This window comes from Pipistrellus hanaki, assembly GCF_964339955.1.
Source record: "Pipistrellus hanaki genome assembly, chromosome: 17".
In the NCBI taxonomy this organism is placed as follows: Eukaryota; Metazoa; Chordata; class Mammalia; order Chiroptera; family Vespertilionidae; genus Pipistrellus; species Pipistrellus hanaki.
Window position 1 is genome coordinate 36601639 of NC_140519.1, and position 21092 is coordinate 36622730.

The 21092-nt window shown below is 40.6% G+C and overlaps 1 protein-coding gene across 2 annotated transcripts in view; it reads right to left on the reverse strand.

Annotated features, from left to right (window-relative positions):
• Positions 1-306: 306 nt before the first annotated feature.
• Positions 307-21092, reverse strand: part of ZFPM2 (zinc finger protein, FOG family member 2) — a 414216-nt gene continuing 393430 nt past the window's right edge. For both annotated transcript variants that reach the window (XM_084864545.1, XM_084864544.1), the window contains 3 exons: positions 11012-11218; positions 7425-7649; positions 307-3893 (listed from right to left, as the gene is read on the reverse strand). In XM_084864545.1, the coding sequence (XP_084720671.1) occupies positions 1354-3893; positions 7425-7649; positions 11012-11218 (2972 nt within the window). In that variant the 3' untranslated portion in view covers positions 307-1353. The remainder of the gene's footprint in view (positions 3894-7424; positions 7650-11011; positions 11219-21092) is intronic.

A 21092-nucleotide genomic window follows, 5' to 3' on the forward strand; every position in this document is an offset into this window, starting at 1 on the left:
GGGTAGGGGCTCTGTAAGCCTTTTGGACACTCATGGAATTTCTCTTTTTCTCTGCTACAGGGGTGGAGGAAGTAGAGTGCTTGTATAATATAGTTATAATGAAGAACTTTTTTAGTTTCATAGCCTGGAGTCTCTAATTCATTTTAATATAATAAGTTATATTAATTAGCCACACAGAAAGGACAATCTATTGCTTTACTGTTTTGACAACATGTTATTACAGCTATTAATGCCGTGATGAACCTATTCTCTTCATATATGGGGTTGCTCTTATATCTTAAAGAAAAAAAAAAAGTATGCCAAACGTCTCCAACAATCTGGAATTTTATTCCATCCATATACATGCATAGTAACAACATTTGTTGAGAAATTATTTCTATCAGAAGTAGAACATTATCTTTGTGATCACCAGGTGCAGTATTGCTACTATTATATTTAAATAGATCTTATATATGAATTAAATTCATACTTGCAGCATTGAGTTCAGGGTTTCGATTTAGACTGTGCCTTTCAAAAGATAAAACTGGTTAATACTACTTCGTTTACTTACAATACTGCTTCCAGTAATTTTGTTCATTCTTTATAAAGTATTGCATTTAACAGCAAAGGTTTAAAAATTGAGAACAGAGCTGCATCAGCGAAAGAAAATACAAGTACTATACAAGAAAAAAATGGCCATCTTCATTTAACATACATGTTTTAAGGTTAAGAAAATGGACAGAAACATACGGCTACATACAAATGCAAAGCCTAGTGACTAAGGGACGGTATCTGCTAAAATATAAAGTGCAAACAGGGCCTGATTATCCAAGAATTGAAACCTTAAGGCGAACTTACAGCATGTGTACTTAGAACATCTTTGCAAGTTATATTTTAGCATATACGTTCATCTGCAACAGCATATAAGAAGAAAACCAAGGTACACGAGTGCTTTTGAAGCTATTTCTAAAATGCTTTTTTTTTCTGTATTGTTTGTGACTATTTTCTTTAAAAGCTACTATACAGTGCAAACCATATGTGCTACACAATAACTATACAATAACATTACAAATGACTTTAATATAAAGTTTTGTGTGTTTTTTTTTAAATAAAAATAACATAACCACAGCTATGAATACTGCCGGTAAAATAAATTAATTCCTTTTTCTTGAAAAATGGCACCAATAATACACGTTACTAATGGACTGTAATGAAAGTACACCTTAAGTCTTCCATTCGGCCATCCCGGTTGCCCAGATACAACCCACACAGCTTCTGTTTCTGTTGGTTTATCACTTTCTGTGCAGGAAAGAATCAACGTTACTCAACACTGTACCAAAAGGGGACTTGGCGTCTCTAAGTTAGCTAGTCATCTCATTTGACGTGTTCCGCTGCATGTGACGAGCAATAAAACTTCTTGTGGGTTATAAAGTTCGAGAGGTTGTTGAACTGGATGTCACACAGCCGGCAGTACTTGCCGCTGGTGGGAGCCTGGCTGGAGCCGTTCACCCCCTTTGCTATACTAGACAGCTGTTCCTCCGCAGAGGGCACTCCTGGGGATTCGTTCTCATTGGGGGCCAAAGGGTTCTCCGAGATCCAGGAGGGAGATTTGTGGCCCTCTTCGTGCTGGGGATTCTGGGAAATGTTCTCCTGCTGCGGGTTGGTGGCGGGGGCAGGCCTCTCATCTGGCTTCAGTCCCCCGTTGACGATGACCATGCCTCTGTTTTTGGGCAGCAAAGGCAGGGAGTCCTTCTTGGGCGCCGTGCACCCGTTGGAGGCAGCCTGGCCTTTGGGGGGAGATTCATTTTCTGCATTCGTGCCTTGCTCCAGGTCGGCATTATTATGGATGACCAGAGAGCCTGCAAGGTAATCGCTCGGCTTGATCCCATAATACGGAGAGAGCTGGTCGGCGGCTCCCTTGGCCTTCTTGATGGCCCCCGGGTAAAGGCATTGCGGCAGGAACAAATGTTTGCTTTCTTCCTTTGTGGCGATGAGCTGGGCGGCCTCGCTGAAGACCTTCAGGCCTTGCAGGGTGGCCAAGTGCGAGGAGAAGAGGTTCCCGTTGGGGTTGGGGGAAGGCTGCTTCAGGCTCCCGTTCTTCTCGCACTTGAGGATGCTCCGGTCGTAGCCGGTGGCGGCGGCATCGGGGCTGCTGCGCCCGCTCTCCGGGTTCGCAGCAAACGCTTTGCTGCTGTCCAGCTGCGCCGCCAGGTCGTTGCGCTGGTGGGCCGTGACCGGGCAGAAATTCTGCTTGTGGGCCAGGTAGTTCTCCACCTTGTTGAAGCTGATCTTGCACACGGTGCACTCGTGGTAGTCCAGCAGCCTCTTGGGGGACGCGGTGGTCCGCTCGGCCTGGGATAAGCACTTCTTGCTGAGGTCCATGGGCACGTCCATCTCCAGGCAGGACGCGCTGGAATGAGCTGGGGCGTCACATTTGGAGACAGGGACGCACTTGTTGAGGGTCAGGGACGTCTCCAGGTGCTTGGAGACGATGCCCGGGAAGATGTCGCATCGTGGGTGGTAGCACTCCCCAAGCCCGTCGGGGGGCTCCTGGGCGGAGGAGGTGCACGGATTGCCGAGGCTGGCCACGTCCAGGAAGCGCTGCTGCTGGACCAGCGCGGGCCTCGGCTCCTGCTCGGGGAGGCACATCTCGTACATCTTCCTCCGCTTGCGTGTGCGCATGGTCCTCTGCATGGCGGGCACTTTGCTGGAGGCCGACCTCTTGAGCGGCGGATCGTGGCGGGTAGCACAGTAGTACTGCTTGTGGACCATGTAGGTCTCGTGCCGGCTGAAGGTGATGTTGCAGGCCTCGCAGGTGGTCTTGTTGGGGTCGCTCTCCCCGTCCACCAAGGGGGTTTTTGCATCCACGGGTTTCCCGTTCATCTTGTCGTCGTTGCCGCTGGAGGTGGTGGAGAGCTTCTTGGCCTGAGCAGAGAAGTCCTTGTCGTGGCTCTTCCCGTTGGGCCCGATTAAATCTAAGACCACGGAGGAGGAGTTGATGCAGGATGTTGGCAGGAGTGGGTTCCCGTCGGGATCGGCAGCGTGAGCGGCGGGGTTGAGGAGGTTCAGGGAGGTCTGGCCGGTGTTGGGGCTCAGGGCCTCTGGCATCTTTTCTGCAACCCCAGGGAACTCGGGGGACTTGGCCATCTGCTGCCATCGGCTGCTGCAGTAATGCTTCTTGTGCACTAGGTAGTTATCCAGATTGTTGAAGGTTATGTTACACTCAAAGCAAGTGGCCCCCTTGGGCATCAAGGGGCTGTAGATGACGGGAGGGTAGCTGCTGCTTCCATGCCTCAGGCGCCGGTGCACCAGCTCGGACATCTTGGCTAAGATCTCTGAAGCCTGAGGGACCATGGTGATATCTTGGGGGAAAGCAAACTGAGAGAGGAATGGACCCACCGGGAAAGAAGGCCCCATGTTAGGCTGCACGGGAGAGGAGGCAAGTCTTGGACTCGAGGGCTCAGACTTGATTTTCGTGTAGGAAAAGCTTTGCTTAGTTGTTGCCGGCTGGATCTCTGGCCTCTGGTTCGTGAGAAAGAGCGGAGTCTTTTTCTCGCACTTGTCCAGCTCGGTGTCAGAGCTGGCGTCTTTAGTCTGCATGGCCTTTTGGCTCTGGGGGAGTTCACCTCTGGCCAACAAGTCCGTGGCTGGGGGTAAGCTGTCTTCCGTTCCGCTGGGGGAGTGGTCCAGGTCACTTTCTCGGGGAAGTTTGCCCCCAGGGACATGGAGCTCCTGGTGCTGCACCAGCTCCCTCTGAGTCTGGAAGCCGAAGTGGCAGTGAGTGCAGCGGAAGGCAGCTTGAGTGAGATGGGAGAACAGGTGTTGGTGAAAGTTGATCACAGAATCAGCATTGTAGCTACAGACGGTGCACTTCAGACTAGCACCAGCGGGGAGAAATTCTTCCATTTTCACTCCTGGAGAGACATACAAAATAAAAATACTGAGACCTTCATGTGTTGGTTTTGTAATGACAGGAACCTTGACAATGACCTAATGTCTTCAATACAACAGGAATGAACTGAAACCTTTCAGAATCTCATGGTGTTAGTGTAAGTGGTTAGCTAGTTATTAATAAAGGGAGGAAGCAAAGGGAATCAGACGTCAAGCTTAATAAACTAGGGAGCTGAATCCGATATTAAACTAATCTACTAGGGAGCTGAATCTGACATTAAGCCTCATTCACTTGGAAGCTACAGTATTCACAGGTTCCTCAGGGGACTACTGCATCCTCCAAAAAAGTGGGCAGGAAGAACTGGTTACAGGTCATTAGCCAGGATTACTGAGGAAGGGATAAGAGCAACAGCAGAGCCCACCCCTTGTAGCTAAACGGTTGACCGTTGACCCATGAACCAGAAGGTCACAGTTTGATTCCTGATTGGGGCACATGCCCAGGTTGCAGGCTGGATCCCCAGTAGGGGGCATGCAGGAGGCAGCAGATCAATGATTCTCATCACTGATGTTTATCTCTCCCTGTCCCTCTCCCTTTCTCTCTCTGAAATCAATAAAAACATACTTTAAAAAAAAAAGAAGAAGAAGAATAGCAGGGGAAATTCATTTGTTAGGCACATGTGCACTAGAAACCAAGATGGCACAGGGGGAGGTAAGTGAATGGCAGTAGAAACCAGCAAATCTTTGGGACATGCACAGTAGGAGCCAACATGGTGACAGAGCCTAGCTGGGAAAAGAATCAGATTGGATAAGGGCCACGGAACCCCAGATGGTTCAGGAAAGGGACTGGTTAGGGTGGGGGGGTGCAGAACAAGGAAAAACTTTCCTAAGAAAAATGAAGACTAAAAGGAGGATTATCAAGTATCTGGGAGCAGTTGCTGCTAGATTCTGCCCACAGTCTATATCTTCACCCCATTAAATCTTCCCACTCCATTTAAACTTCTCTTAAGCTTGTGTGCCCTTTGAAATTTCTTTCTTGTGATACTGCAAGAACCCATTTTCACCAGCAACAATTCGTACTATTAACTTATTTCTTATATATATTTGGGGTCCTGGCTCACAGCTCCTAAAATCCTTAACATTTCCTGTGATAAGAGTGATAAAGGCATCTTTTGTTATGTTAATGGTGACCTTTGGAAAGCCCCTAGGTAACCAAAGGGTGGGAGGCTTATTAGGGTGGGGTTGGGGGAGGGGGTTGAGGGGTTGGAGAATAAGTTCAACAGCCAATGGCCAATGATTTAATCAATCATGTCTATGTAATGAAACCTCCATAGAAAACTAAAAGGATTGGGCTCAAAGAGCTTCAGGGTTGATGAACATGTAGATTAGGGGAGAATGGCATACTCTGAGGAGGCATAGGGTGCTCCTCATCCTTTTCCCATATCTTGTCCTAGGCATCTCTTCCATTTGTCTGCCCCAGAGTTGTTTCCTTTCATAATAAATTGGTCACCTGGTGAATAAATGGGTTTCTTGAGTTTCATGTACCACTCCAATAAATTATTCAAGCCCAAGGAAGGGGTCTTGGCAATCTCTGATTTATAGCCACCAGTTGGTCAGATGCACAGGTAACAATCTGGACTTGCAATTAACATCTGAAATGGGGGGGCTGTCTTGAGTCCTTAACCCATGGTATCGAATGCTATCTCTGGGTAGATTGTATCAGAATTGAGTTGAATTACAGGATACCCAGTTGGTTTCTAAATAATTGCTTGGTGGTGGAGTGAGGGATCCCCCCCCTCCCCCCCCCCCATGCATTGGAATTGAGATCCAGACACTTTTACTCACTAAAGTTAACTCTAGTCCCCATTTGTTAGTTTATGGTTAAATCAGGCTTGGCTCATCCTCTCTGTACTCTAGACTAAAATGAGAATTGCCTTTTATATTTATACTAGTGGCCCAGTGCACAAATTCATGCACCAATGGGGTCCCTCAGCTTGACCTGTGGGATCAGACCAAAACTGGTTCTCTGACATCCCCCAAGGGGTCCCAGATTGCGAGAGGGTGCAGGCCAAGCTGAGGGACCCCAATAGTTCATGATTGGGGCATGGGAGGTTTGCCATGTGGGGAGTGACCATGGGAGGGATCCAGGCTGTGTCCAGCCCTTTTCGCTCAGTCCCGATCCGCTGGACCCCAACCGCAAGCTAACATACTCGTTGGAGCATCTGCCCCCTGTAGTCAGTGTATGTCATAGCATGCAGTTGAGTGACCTTAGCATATCATTAGCATATTACACTTGCATATTAGGCGTTTATTATATAGGGGGGTTAAAAAATGGCAGAGAAACCTGGCCCTATAGCTATAAAATGGAATTTCTTATCCTTGTCTCTCTTTCTCCTTAAGTAACCTAACATTTGTTTTTCTATCCATCTGAAAAGATCCTTCTGTTATTGTTTTGTATATGACTTACCATCTGAGACCACCAACCTGTTTCTACTTCCCTTCCTTTATCACCTACATGAAGACAGATCATTCATTTGTAGGGAAAGGGAAGAGAATGAGTAGAAAGGAAACTGACTATTTCTACAGGTTCAAAGACAAAAGCTTGTGCTTTTCTAGAACATTGGAGGTTGGAGCTAGTTTGTTTACAACTCAGCACCAACTTCAGTTTTTTATTTATTTACCCGCAGCAAAAACATTGAAGAAAGTCACCCAGAAATAGCCTACAAGTTTTGTATTATAGGTGCTGATGAACTGTGATTCCCAAAACTGGTTTGGCCCTACTCAAGAATGTTTATAGAGATATCTAAAATTAATATTGTATAATTAGTTTCAATTAAAAGAATAGGAAAATTTGAATACTATGTGATGATACTAACAACAATTGGGCATACAATTCCAAAATAAATGGGAATAGTTGTCACCTTACTGTTAAGAATGGGCTTAAAACAAAAATATACTTATTTGTTTTTCAGCCTAATTTTTCTTAAGTGATTTAAAAACAGGACTAAAAGTGATTTTATGTCAAAAAATCAACTAAGCTGGTATGATGTACACTCTGGAAGTCAAGAGCATTTTATAGATCCCTATTTAGAAGTTAATTTTTCTCAAGTGTGATTTTAATTGGACCTATCAAAATAATAGCTTTATTCCAATTCAGCAAATACTTCTTTTTAAATACCTATTTTTTTCCTGCCATGAGGATAACAGTATGGTCAGTTTGCAAAGATCACTTGACACTTAAATCAATGAATATTAATGACAATGTACAAAGGGTATTGCGAGTTTCTAAAATAATCCTATTTTACTTCAATTTAAAAAAAAAGAAAAAGAAAAAAAGAAAGAATGATTTGGCCTGCAATCTGAGGACAGTAGTTGTTAGAAAAGAATTCAGACCCAAGTCCTTTGAGTGGAAAATAAATGACATAACCAGCTAGTTGATCTAACTGGTTAGGTTTAAATTTATTTGTAGCTACGGTTAGAGACTATAGATGTATGCATGCATATATGTAAAGAATGGAGTCTCCTAGAGCCAAAGAGAAAACACGGGAGGCACTTACCACTGTGTGAATTCAGGTGCATTTCTAGAGCCCGGGCGTTTGAGAAACTCTTGGTGCATTGTGGGAAGGGACACAGGCTGGAAGTCTGAGCAGCACTGTCTTCGCTTTCTTCTGACACTGGAGCAGCTTCCCTTTGCCTCCCACTGCAATAGTACATCAAATGGGCTTGCAGGTTCCGCTCACTCCGATACCAGATGCCACAGGACTTGCAAGGGAATATATCCTCTGTAGACAAAAACACAGGGCGCATGAGCTGCTGTCCATGTGAGGGTAGAGCAGCCATTTGGTTCAATCTGCCTCAGAGAGTGCTCTGAGGTTCTGGATTAGGCAGTTGGACAGTGAGTGAGGGCCGTGCAGTTGCGAATGCTGTTCCACAGAATGAGACTAAGGAATGTCATACTCAATGCAATTTACCTTCCCACAGTGTGTTTAGAAAGTGGTATTGTAGAAGAAACCAACATTCAATAAAATCATGAGAGATTAATTTTTTAATTATTTACACTGTAGTTATGGTTTAGAAATATATATATGCATTTATAAATAGCAGTGTGAATTGGTTTCTCTGATTGATTAAGATGTAAGGATCTAATGGCTGAACTAAAGTTAACCCTGATGCCAACCCCTGACACCATCTTTTCATTTAATAAATTAGTTATAGAGAGCCTACTATGTGCCAGACTCTAGCCTGGGTTGGCTGTGAAAATGAAAAACCACAGAGCTGTAATTAAGAAGCTTAAGATCTCTTGGGTTGATTATGGTCAGATAATGAAATTAGCATGTGATGACGATTATGATGGCGGTATCTGAGGGGTGGGTTAGGCATGGAAAAAAGACAGCAGGTTGGTGAGAGAAATCATCTGGTGGAGGGAGAAGGAGGTCAGATGAGGATTTAGAAGGAAGATGGTGCATGCCTCAGCTGAGTTGTGAACAATGAAATCAGTCAGATGAAGAAGGGGGCTAAGTCCTCCTGTCCAAGGAACAGCCTAGGGAAAGTGATGGTAGCCTGAGAGAAACTTGGAGAAGGCTGGGAGGCTGTGCTGCTCAGGCACGAGGCATGATGGGAATTGGGACAGGTGAGGTTGCAGGAAGTTGTAGAGGGCTAGACTATCAAAGACCGTACAAGCTCTCTTAAGAAGTTAAATTTTTATCTCAATGGTTATGGAGAATCACCGAATTACTTTAAGCAAAAGAATGACAGAATCAGATATTATGGAGTCATAAGTTTTGAAGGTACTGAATTGGGAAGGAAGACTTATGACTGGTAGGAGGTAACTGCAGGAATCTAAGTGAATTATGAGAGTTTGTGCTGTAGCTAAAGTCATGTAATATTTATAAAGACATGCTATGACATGCATTTTCATGTAGTCACTCATGGACATTTTCTCCATATGTGTGTTTTCCCCCTTCGTCCATTTATGGGTGAGGAATCCGAGGTTGAGGTAGTCGCTCCAGATCACATAAGTGGGTGGACTGGGATTGGACCTCCTATTAACATTTCCATATGCCACAATGGCAAGGGGGGCAGAGAGAGAGGGGGAAAAAATGATATTTAGGAAGTAGAACTGAATGGAAGTGATGACCACTGCTTTGCAATTAGATGCTAGGGCAGAGTGCAAGGTATCTCCTCAGTTCCTAGGCTTCCTGTTAGCATTTCTGTGTCATTCATTTTATCAAGGAACAGACGATGGAGAGGTGATGAGTTAAGGCTAGAGCACATTTTTGTGACAAATACTGGCACTGTATTGAGCAAACCTGGCCATTCTGTAGGGAAAGTAGGCATCAGTCAGTGGGATGCCAGATAACATAATTGGGACTAATCCAGAAACCCTGGGATACACACATTATAGGATTTAAAATTCCTATAAAAAATACAGAGGAACATGGGAGAGGTTGCAACAGACGTCTAAAACTTGGCAGAAAGAGCTGATCTGTGATTCTAAATTGTATAATTGGTGAAACCCATGATAGTAAAGGCAGTGGTGTTGAGATGAGGAAAAAACTAAGGATCAAATTGCAGCGAATGAAAAATAAGGACAGCAGGTGCAATCTAGAATTTCCAATTAAGATTATATACAAAATTATATGCTACTACCACTGTCTATTATTTATCCTCTCTCACCAAGTTAGTGGCATTTACACTATTCAGAAGGCCACATTGTTTAATAAAGTGTCCATCTAAGCAAGATGAGTTTAACTGATTAGCTAATAATTTCAGAATGAGAATGAAGGAGGTATGCATCTATGCTGATTTATTTGGGATCAATAGTTATCTTGCTACAGAAAGCAAACCAAATACCATCTTCAATATGATTACAATTAACATTCACACATTGGAGTTTCACAATCATATGAGGTACCCCTCATGTCCCTTGGAACAAACCTTTTCGCCTCAAATGCAAGTTGGGCCGCTGTTATTTCACATTCCTCACTATCTGAATTAAAGCAAAGGTTCATTAAAGAAATTAAGTACCTTTTTATTAAGGAAATAAAAAAATTGTAGCTTGGTTTCAGTCCTCTGGATCCACTGGTTGGATGCAGACTAATTCCACATACACTTGAGAATGTCTTTAATATATATATATATATATATATATATATATATATATATATATATTCATATCAAGACAACATTGCATCTTCATCATTCAGGGTCTCAGAGATTTTCAAGGACATTTTTTACTAAATGTAGTATTTCACTTATTAGCTTTCTCCTCTTCAGCTGTACCTGCTACTCATGTTTTCTCATAGAACTAGATAAAAGCAGAGCTGAGTGTATAGCATAGATCTTCAGACTCCTAGGTCACTGATTTTCTGTCACATACAGTGTCACTTTGCATGTTCAAGAAATACAACCTAAGTTCAATAGTCATTTTAATAAATATAAAAGGATATTTGCCAGGGCATATTTAGAAATTCTCCATATAAAGCATATATAATTTCATATATATATATATATATATATATATATATATATATATATGAAATTAGCTGCTATAATGATCTATGATCTATCCAGGCTAAACTTCCTTTTCATTAGTATATCTAATAAAATTTTTATGTATATTTATTATTTTAGAGAGAGAGGGATAGAGAGAAACATGGATGAGAGAACCATCAATTAGCTGCTTCCTGCATGCCCCCTACTGGGGATAGAGCCCACAATGCACCTGCCTTGACCCAGAGTAGAACAGGGGACCTTTTCAACCACTGAGGCAGAATGGCTGGGCTGCCTAATCAAAATTTGAATTGCATTCTTTTTCTTTAAGTTTTTAACTTTATTACTCTTAAATAATACCACAATCATTCTACTATAAAAAAATCAAGAAAGCTGTATGTTGTTTAACTGGTTTAGAAAGTCAGCTTTTTGTGTATGACATTCAGGAATCCAACCCGAAAGGAATGAATGACTTAAAAATATTCTTTTTATACTCACGTGAGAAGAAAACACACACAGAGTTAGAGAGAAGAAATATGAAATATAGAGTCTGTCCCTGGTTGCCTGTCAGTAGACTTTTTTTTTTTTTCTCCCCATAAATACCATCCCCACTACAAAGCAACTATACTGGGCTGTTGCACTCAGCACTTACTATTGACAATAGCTGTAGGCAAAATAGAAGCCATGGCGGCTTGTTGAGGAAGCAGCTGAATTGAGTCCAGCAGGCGGGCAGGGTACATCCCTTCTGTAAGAGACATCTGACTGGCAGCTTGGAGCCTTGAGTCAAAATCCACCACAAAGGCAATTAGCTCTTCGCCCTCAGAGATGGCCTTGGTTGTTGTGCACCAAAGTTGACCTCCTGTTAAGAAGAGAAAAAAAGAAGAAAAAAAAAAAAGAAGAGGAAGATAGAATTGACATATAATGTTCCAGCCTGCTGTAGATTGACGTCAATATCACCTTCTCATGTTTTTCACACCAGTTTCAACTGGGGTGGGAGGGGGGAGTGTTCGATCAAGACAACAGTCAAACTCCTCTTCCCTACCAACCATGTGAAAAATTGTACTCCTTGCATCCAATGAACTGTTCATTGGTCAATAGTAAGAGAAGACTAAGAAACAGGTCTAGACATAATCGCTAGAGAGTTTTGTCAACTCTGCCTTCTGGGCTTGCCTTAATCGTGACATGGTATCCTGCCTAAGAACAAGCATGGTAGGGGTCAACCACAAACATTTCCTTCAGGTGAGTTTCTGAAGTTTTTCTTTCTGTACCTTATGGAAGTAAAATTTATTTCCTTCCAGCTCCCACTCTCTTCCCAAAATACGTTATTATATCATTACCAGATAACTCCAAACTACAAAACAAGTAAATAAAAGCTCCTAAAATCTGGAACGTTAAGACAAAATTCCGTTAGTTTTACACCCTTTTATGTCTGTGGACAATTTTTTTTTTTCCTGGCTGAGTGATTTTTACTTATATAATGTTCCTTATAACGTGGCTTCTTTATCTCCATTTACCCTGATTGAACTTCCTGAAAAGAAGATAGGCCGAAGATCCTTTTCAAAAAGGCTTATTTAAATAAAGATTTGTTTAAACGAAAAGAACTCTTTCTTCAAACACTGAGATATACTCTGGCTCTGTGCTTCAAATGATCACGTGTGGTGCATTAAAAAGGAAATTAACTATGCAAGGCCATCTTCTAATGTATTGGAATGCGATAGCAAATGCTCATTTATTTTACATGTTTAGACAGGCTAAGCACTTATATTTTGTTATCTACACTCTCAGGCCTAGATACGTATCCTATACAGTTATGGCTGGAATAACGTGGCATACTTGATATGTTATAAAGCTATTTTTTTCCCCTTGTGTATATATTGCAAGGCTATATATTGTACTCATTAAGCAGGCAAAAATCGTACCCATTCTGATAAGTAATATTGCTCTGTTTATCTCTCAGCATTACTGTCTCTTCAACAGCACTTCATTTTTTCCCCCACCCTCAGAAAGATTATAGTTTTTAAACAACTTGTGGTAAAAATCTGGTGGGAAAGATAACAACAGCATATGACATGGCAGAGTTGCACAGAAGGAGGGGGACACTGTTTTACTGGGAACTTGGACAAATAATTAAACCAGCTGATGAAGTTTTAAAGGTAAAGGAACAAAACACCTTTTGTGGACAATAGATTTTTGTGAAGAAATAAAGGATTACAGACTTCAAATGAGTGTGAAAGTTTCAAAGTGAGACACCAACATCCTAAAAGACTAGAAAAACAACTTCACTTTTTATTTCACTTTGACTCTAAAGGATCTTGAAACCAAAGAGGAGAAACAGATTCACTTTGGCCCTGGTTTATGCACTTCTATTTTGACTGGGTCAATTATTTGATAAAATTAAGTTGTATTTTCCTCACTTTAGAGCTAAGAAAACTGAAGCTTGGAGAGGTTAATTAACTTGCCCAAAGACACAGGCATGGTCAGTGCCAGAATCATGACTTAGACTCTCATGTGTCCTGCTTCAAAGCCCAAGTATGCAAGTGCATGTGTGTTGTATACACGTGTGTGTATGTGCAAGCATGGATATACTGAATTCTGCATTGATAATGTAGCATCTGAGGTATATGAGAGACTTGGGGTCAATTCATTTAGAAGGCAGTTGGAATCTGGAGGAGATAAAAGGATGGACAAAACTCTTGTTTTAGAAGCCATGGGCGCATTCTAAATGACTTGATGGTCTTGACATTACTGTGGTAACTCAGGAGGAGTACAGTGTGAAAAGGACAAAAGATTGAGACTGGGAATCTCAACATTAAAGATGGGGGTAGAGGACACGGAATCATTTAAAGATAGAGAGAGCATATATTTGGAAAAGTTAAAGGGAACCAAGAGAATGACACCAAAAAGATCATGGGCTGGCTCTTTGAAACTGTTTGGCTGAGTTTTTTTAGATGGTGAATGTATAGGACTTAATGGAGTTATTTATAATGTGAGTTGCCCCAAGTATTGACACTCAGTGTCAGTTAGTGATTAAAATAAAATATTTTAAGTGTGATTGCCGGTGAGGGAGAGAAGCCTCTCCTTAAGAAGTATGGATTATGCAGCCAGAGGGGCAGATCTTGGCTCTGCCACTTACTATGTGACTTTGAAATTGTCACCTTAGCATCCTGCCTATCAGTGTCATCACCCTTGAAAATGGGGCTGATGATAATAGTACTGAACTTCCGGTGTTATTAGGATTAAATAAGCTAATTAATATACATGAAAGCTTAAGAATAGCACCTGGCATGTATTAAGTACTATATAATTGTTAACCATTATCCTTTTGGTTTGGTCTGATTGGGGCTATTATTCTCATTTCTCATTGCCCGGCTGAATCCAAGAAATCTTACCAGAGAGACAAGAGAAACCTGTGCATTCAATGAGCAAATGCATCTATGCTATACTGGTAAGAGCTAACTCATTTCAGAATTAAGGATGAAGGCTACATCCATTTGTAAATCACAATTTGTATCTTGACTGGTGAGAAATAGTTTCCAGCAATTAACTTGGAGCTGAAGAGGCAGGGGAACTCATTCCCTACTGTTTTTAGAGCAAGGGGAAATATGGCCAACTCTAATTTACAGTTGAATGAAAGGCAGTAGCATGCATCTTGACTAAGAAGCAATCTGAGTGCAAGAAAAATCATACTGATATTTAGCTATTTTGATATCTTCACTGATTGACCTCATGTTAATAGAAACAAATCACAAGATAGTATATTTGGCTTCAAAATGAGAGCATCACTATCAAACCAAACCAAACCCAGAAAATAACAAGTATTGGCCAGGGTGTGAGAAATTGGAAGCCTGTTCACAGCCGATGAAGGTAAAATGGTACAACCACTGTGGAACAGTGTGGCATTCCCTCAAAAATTTACAAATAGAATTACCTGATGACCCAGAAGGATTAAAAGCAGATATTTATTTGCACACCCATGTTCAGAGCTGGAGCATTAAAAATTGCTCACACATGGAAGCAACCCAAGTATCCATTGACAGAAGCATAAATAAGGAAAATGTGGCATATTCATACAATGGAATATTATTCAGCTCTAAAAAGGAAGGAAAATCTGACAATGCTACAAAATAGATGAGCCTCGAAGACATTATGCTAAGTGAAATAAGCCAGTCACAAAAGGAAAAATACTATATTTTCCCCCTTATAGTTAGAGTATTCAAAATCAAGGAGACAGAAAGTAAATAGAGGATTACTGCTTAATGGATACAGAGTTTCAGTTTGGCAAGATGAAAAGAATTCTGGAGATGGCTGGTGTTCGCACAACAATGTTAATGTACTTAAGGCCAGTGAACAAACGGTATACTTAAAGATAATTAAAATAGGAAATCTTATGTCATATGTTTTTTACCACAATAAAGACATTGGGAAAAAAATGAGAGTAACATTTCTTCACTAAAAAGTGTCCACTGTGAACACAGACTATTGCCATAGCTAAGAAGAGGAATATGCTATATAATAAAGGGGAAACATGTAAATTGACAGTACCTCTGCTACACTCACCAGCCTATCGGGAGTGAGTATGCAGATTAACCCAACAAAGATGGAAGGTTAATTCACATACACAGGCATCAGATGGAGAGCAGAGAGGGAAAGCTGGTGACTTGGAGGACTTGGCCAAGAGCGAGGCCATGGGATGGAGATAGAGCAGGAAGGGAAATTCCAAGAGTGCTGGGAGCATCAGAAATTCTGGGATTAGTAGTTCTGGTGGCAACTCCAGGACAGGAAGCGGAAGCCCAGAGCACAGGGAGCACCAGGAATGCTGGGAATCGTAGTTCTGGTGGCAGATGGATCTCCTAGACATTAGAGCAAAGTGAGCCTGGAGCAAGTTACTGTTGCGGTGGGGGATGGAGGGAAAGCAAAGGTGAGAGACATAAGTAAAATCAGGGTGTCTGGGAAAAATTAAAGAAAAGATATCCTAAAACTTCCAGGAAATCTCCACCAATGAAGCTAAGAAGAAGAAGAAGAAAAAAAAAGCCTCTATTATTCTGTGTTCTGTGAGCAACAAACCAAACTGGGTTGGGGTCTCAGATAATTCGCTCATATGATTGCAGAGATGGACAGAAACTCCTGGATTGGAGAGGGTTCCCCGAGGGCTCCCAGATTGGAGAGGGTGCAGGTCGAGCTGAGGCCCGCCCCCTCCTCCCCCTCGCACCAATCTTCATGCACTGGGCCCCTAGTAGCTTTTATAAAACATTTTTCATATGAGATGGTTCAAAACAGAACAAGAGCCAGGTCTTCTCCCCTCCCAGTTTTCCTAGTAAAGCTACTTATCAAATGACTTGAAAGCTCAGTCCCCAGGGGGATGAAGTTGCTGCTGAGATGGAGTTTACTTTATTTAGACACATTAGCCATTTGTATTTGAATACATTTTGGACCGGAAAAATTGTGAGTTCCTGGTTACTTGGCTGATTTGGGTTTTTGCTGTATTCTGAGTGCCAGTTGCTGCCAACTCTCTATGGATACGAAACCTAAAAAACCTAAGCAATGTTTTCTGTAGCTTTCATATGAGTAGTATGCTTAGTGCCCTTGAGTTACACCAAGAGGATTTTCACTGTACTAATCTACACTCATGATGTATTGATATGAACACAATTAGAATTATGTAAAGGTGTTGAGTGCACATATGGCAATGTCACATGTTTAATTGCCCTCATTCCAGAGCAAATGATTTTGGTTTAAAAGAAAACATGATAATTATAAAGCGTAGCTGGCAACCAAAATCACTAAAAATTTATTTGTAAAAAATAAATACCCACAAGAAACAAACAAACAAAACAAAAATTTATTTGTCCTCAGTCCAAGGATGAACTAGAAGGAGCATTTGCCTGGAGAGTATGAAACTTTAGTTCTAGTCTTGATTTTTGGTTACTGTGTAATCTGGAAGACTAGCTTTACCTACATCATGTAAAATGACAGCCTTTGCCTAGATTATCATCATCAAGTCCTAAGCAATATCTAATGCTTCTATAAACAACAACAACATAATAGTAACAATCACACATGATTATGAGATCACAGGGCTGGAAATGTAAGTTATTCAAGGTCACACAGCTAGAAGGAAATCAGAGGAAGATAAAAGGACATGGGAGGTGGGGTTAGAAAGAGGCAGTTTGACTCTAGATTCTGGATGAAAAACCAGGTGTCCCAAGTCACAGCGCCATCTGACGTTCACTAACTACATTACTTTACACCTTATACTGATTACTGGGATGGAGTAAAATTAGCACAGTTCTCTTTCTGAATCAGAGATAAGATGGTTCACTTTATGAAAGGGTATCAAGAAGATGACTCAGCTATGAGATATAGCTTCCAAACGCATAAGGTAGTAACAATCTAGAGAATCATGTCTGTATTTGTGATGTGGAAGAAACTCCAGGTTATCTTCTAACGTGACTAATAAACGATTATAATAGCTAACACTTAGAAATATCTTAATATGTTCCAAGTACTATTCTAAACACTTCACACATATTAAAATCCTTTGATAATATTAAATATAAATGCAGCATTTGCCCAATTTCCTATTTAAATTGAAAGTTCAGCTGGGCATGAAAAGGGCATAAAAATTCTACGTAATCAATGGCAATCTTGACTGCTCTTAATCAACACTGATTTCCCGGTCCAACCCCAGATCAATCAAATCAAAATCCTCAGGAGTGAAGTTTGGGCTTCATTATTTTTAGAAGCTGCCAGAAGGCCTAATGTCCTCTAGGGTTAGGAATCTATGGGATAGAGAGAATGAGATACTGTGAACAAAAAGGCTCTTGATAATCAAATATTTTATAGATGTATTCAAACAACCTAGCAGAGGGAATGTCCATTTTGGTGTTCAGAAAATGACATTGAAAATAGCTTTGAATTTCCCCCTGGCCACTAATGGTTAAAGATTATGGGGATGATGAGTGGAAAGATGAAGAAAGCCAGAAAGAGGAATGATGACATGATTTAGCATCATCTTTCAAGGGATTAAATAAGCCAGAGAGGAATTTAGTAAAATGTGAATGATAAATGGTTTTACAATGCTTCATTATTATTTTGAAGGTACGAAACTAAAAATCAATAATACTTCATCCCCCTAAACTGTAAAAGATATTATTGTGCAAACCAGAGCAATAAAATCCCATGCCTACTGCGTGGGCATGGAGTCTTTATCAAATGGCATCGGGCACTGAAGCAGCTATCTGATACCTCTCCGGCTTTCTCCAAACATAAAGGTTATTTTAGGAGTCTCTCTTTGTCTGCCTCTCATGCTGCAGACACAGCCACTCTCCCCAGTTCACACACACCACTCCCATCACAAATAAAAGACAGATACAGTCAAGGTACCACAGAGTGTAGTAACGACGAAGACCTTGATGTTCTTGAAAAACCATGTACTTGCTGGTCTAAGTAATGTTTATGATCAAAGTTCTTGTGCAAAGAGATATGGTTCCTAACAGGAAGCTTATAAATTTCCCTCCTAATTGCTGTCAAAACTGCAGTGAAGTGAACTACAAGTTTCCATAATAAAGAATAAAGTCACAGTTCAAACTCGATTACATTTTGGAAATTCACACTCCTGTTCCGAGAAGCAGTGGCCTCCGATATCTCCCCATCCTGCCAAATTTTTCACTTGCACTTTTTATTATTTATGAAATCAGTGTCTGCACAATGTCACGCAGACCTCTGCTGATAAACCCTAATTAAGATTAAGACAAGCCTTTTGGAAAGGATCCCATCATTAGCAAACATGATAAACACAAAAATACTCCCTACTTGTCAACCAGGAGCAATTCGGGAACCTAACAGAATTATCTGTTGCTAGGTTACAGAGCTGACAAAGCTTCAATTATATTGTTCACCATACCTATAGAGTTCTGTATAAGCAGAATGCATCCAGCATAAAAGCATTTAACTTCGTCCATGCTATCTGCAATTCGCGGCTTCTTACAATGGTAAAAAATCAGGTTAATAAATTACATAGCACGCTGAAAAATCTCTCCCATGTGTTATGTCTATACATGCTTCTTCCTAATTTATCTGGGTGATTGATAGACGCTTGCTTTGTAAAAATAAGGAAATACAAGCAACGTGACGCTGTAAACCTCGAGCTAAACTACGTCTGCGCTTATCAAGACACGAACCTAAGCTTAGCATAAAAATATGCAGCAAATTGAACCAATTAAATCACATTTAGATTTTGTACGACTCTACCTCCAGAGGGAGAAGGATAAGGAGCCTCGAGCACATAGAGAGGGATACCAGTTTGAAACTTCATTTTAAGCTAAAAATAAAACAAAACCCACACACACTCACCTAGCAGTACAAAAGGACACAGGAGCTTGCAACATCATTTATGCTAAGGGCTTTTCTGAAAGTTGAACTTAGTAACTTTCACTGTGTAGCATTAAGTCACTAAGTCTTCTCTTTATTAGACTGGGGAGAAATCAATATGACAATTTCTAAATACAGAGGTTTGAATAGAAAAACAACAACAACAACAAAACAAAGAAAAAAAAACCCACTTGTGTAAAAAGGGAAAGTCTATGTGAATCAGAGCTTCAAGATGATTTTATCATGGGTGATTTTTTTTGTAGGTTTCCTGGATATTTGGAAATGAACCAGAATTTTAAAATAACCCTGGCAGGAAAATGTTATATTATATATTATATTGCTTAAGCTGTACACTAAGAAGATAGTCAATTGATGATCAGAGTTTAGCTGATAAAGATAGCATCTGTCAAGGAAGTCATATACATCTAAGGTACACAAGTAAATTAAAGTCATTCTTGGAGGATAAATGGGCTGTTTAAAACATACTCTCAAGAACATTATATTTCTGGAGGTGGAGGCAACAAGCCTACTTACTTATTTGGTCATTTCTTTGTTTTAACTTCTACTAAAAATTTTTTGAAAATCCAACACGATGCCCGCTGGTGAAATGTAACCTTTTCATAACTGGGAAGCGATTGGTTGGAATGAATTCCCTAAAAGCTAACTACATGCCCTATTTCCACATCACAACGTGTTCCTGCCCAGATCGCAGGGCTCTGACATGAACACCGTATATATATCTATACGTGGCCACATTGTTGAATCCAAATTTCATAATGAATTCAAATTCAATACTGTTGAAATTCTTGACAGTGCAGTAGTGCAGGGAAGAGAACTTATAAATTGTGTGTGCCCCTTCTTTGAAAACCGCCGTGGAGGCTTCTTTGTGCATTGGCAAATACAGTAGGAATATGAGGTATTGTGTGGATCCTCCTGCACAGCACCTGATAAAAGAATAAAGAGCTGTGACATATTCTTAAAACAATAGAGGAATTAAAGGGAAACAATGGGCCAGCTGCTTCATTAATACAATCAAAAGGGAGCCCAGCACAGAGGAGGCCAGATAATTAAGCACTACTCTTTTAGACCTCTTCTCTAGAATGAAATTGCTCAAAAAATGTATTAACTACTTCATAGTTGTTAGATAGATCTCGCCCTTGTTTATTTAGAGTTGATTAATGCCTTCTTTCCCCCCGAATGCAGCAACATGCCAACTCATAGTTTACAATATTTTTGAATAAAATGGAGTGAGAATAATTGATAAAGATCTGCACAATACGCAGCAATAAATCAAGCGCATTTTGCAAAGGTCCTTCCTGTTTTTAAATTATCTTTAACATTTTTCATTTGTACTTATAGGCAATGCAGGGCATTTGGGGCATTCAACTTTCCCAAGCTGAGCTCCTGACATCTTTTTATAGAGCATCCTCGCAGTTCTTGGGAGAGGAAGGGAAAAATTCAGAGTTGGCCAGCAACTCAGGAGTGTCCCATTGGTATTTGGGCCAAAGGAGGGGGCAGACTTTTTTTTTTTTTTTTTTTTTTTTTTAATTCTTCTTTGCCTTTTCCAATCAGGAGAAATGGACACATAGCAGCACTACTTGGCAAATGCACTATTTATCCTTCATTAACTTGATTACAGAAATTAAAAAACAACTTTTTATGCTCTTTATGTTAAAACCCGATTTACTATTTAAGATATCAAGGCTTTCATTCTTCAACTCTTCTGTAAGCATCCTTTCCTCTGATGTGAATAGAACACTCAATTGCCTAAGAACTGGAAAATTGGGAACTGAATATTGTGAGTTGATTGGTGAAGTGAGGATAAAAACTACACTCTGGTTTTCTCCCCCCATTTTTTTTTTAACTAAGCTTCTTCTAATCCAACATTCAAATTACAAACTTTACTAAACCATGTGTCAGTTTAAATAAGGTGTATTCTATTCTGATGATGTGAGGTTCTTAACTGAGAATCTGAAATAGAAACAACAGGAGCCAGAAACAAATGGATAGACATACTTAAACATATTTCTGAGATTAACAGAAGAAAATTCTTTTGCATATATATTACATATAATTTAAAATGTATCAGTTGGATTCCTGTTTCCAAAGATCATCATGTATTATGTCCATATTTTAGAGGATATGGGGTATAAGTAATTCCAGCTATGAAACCTGGCTTTTGACTTCAGGAGTTAGTTCTTTATTAACTCGATAAGTTTTCCTTGAAAACCAGGAAGTATGTTTTCATTGATTTTAAAGAGATTTTAAAGTCATTCTCGGAGGATAAATGGGCTGTTTAAAACATACTCTCAAGAACATTATATTTCTGGAGGTGGAGGCAACAAGCCTACTTACTTATTTGG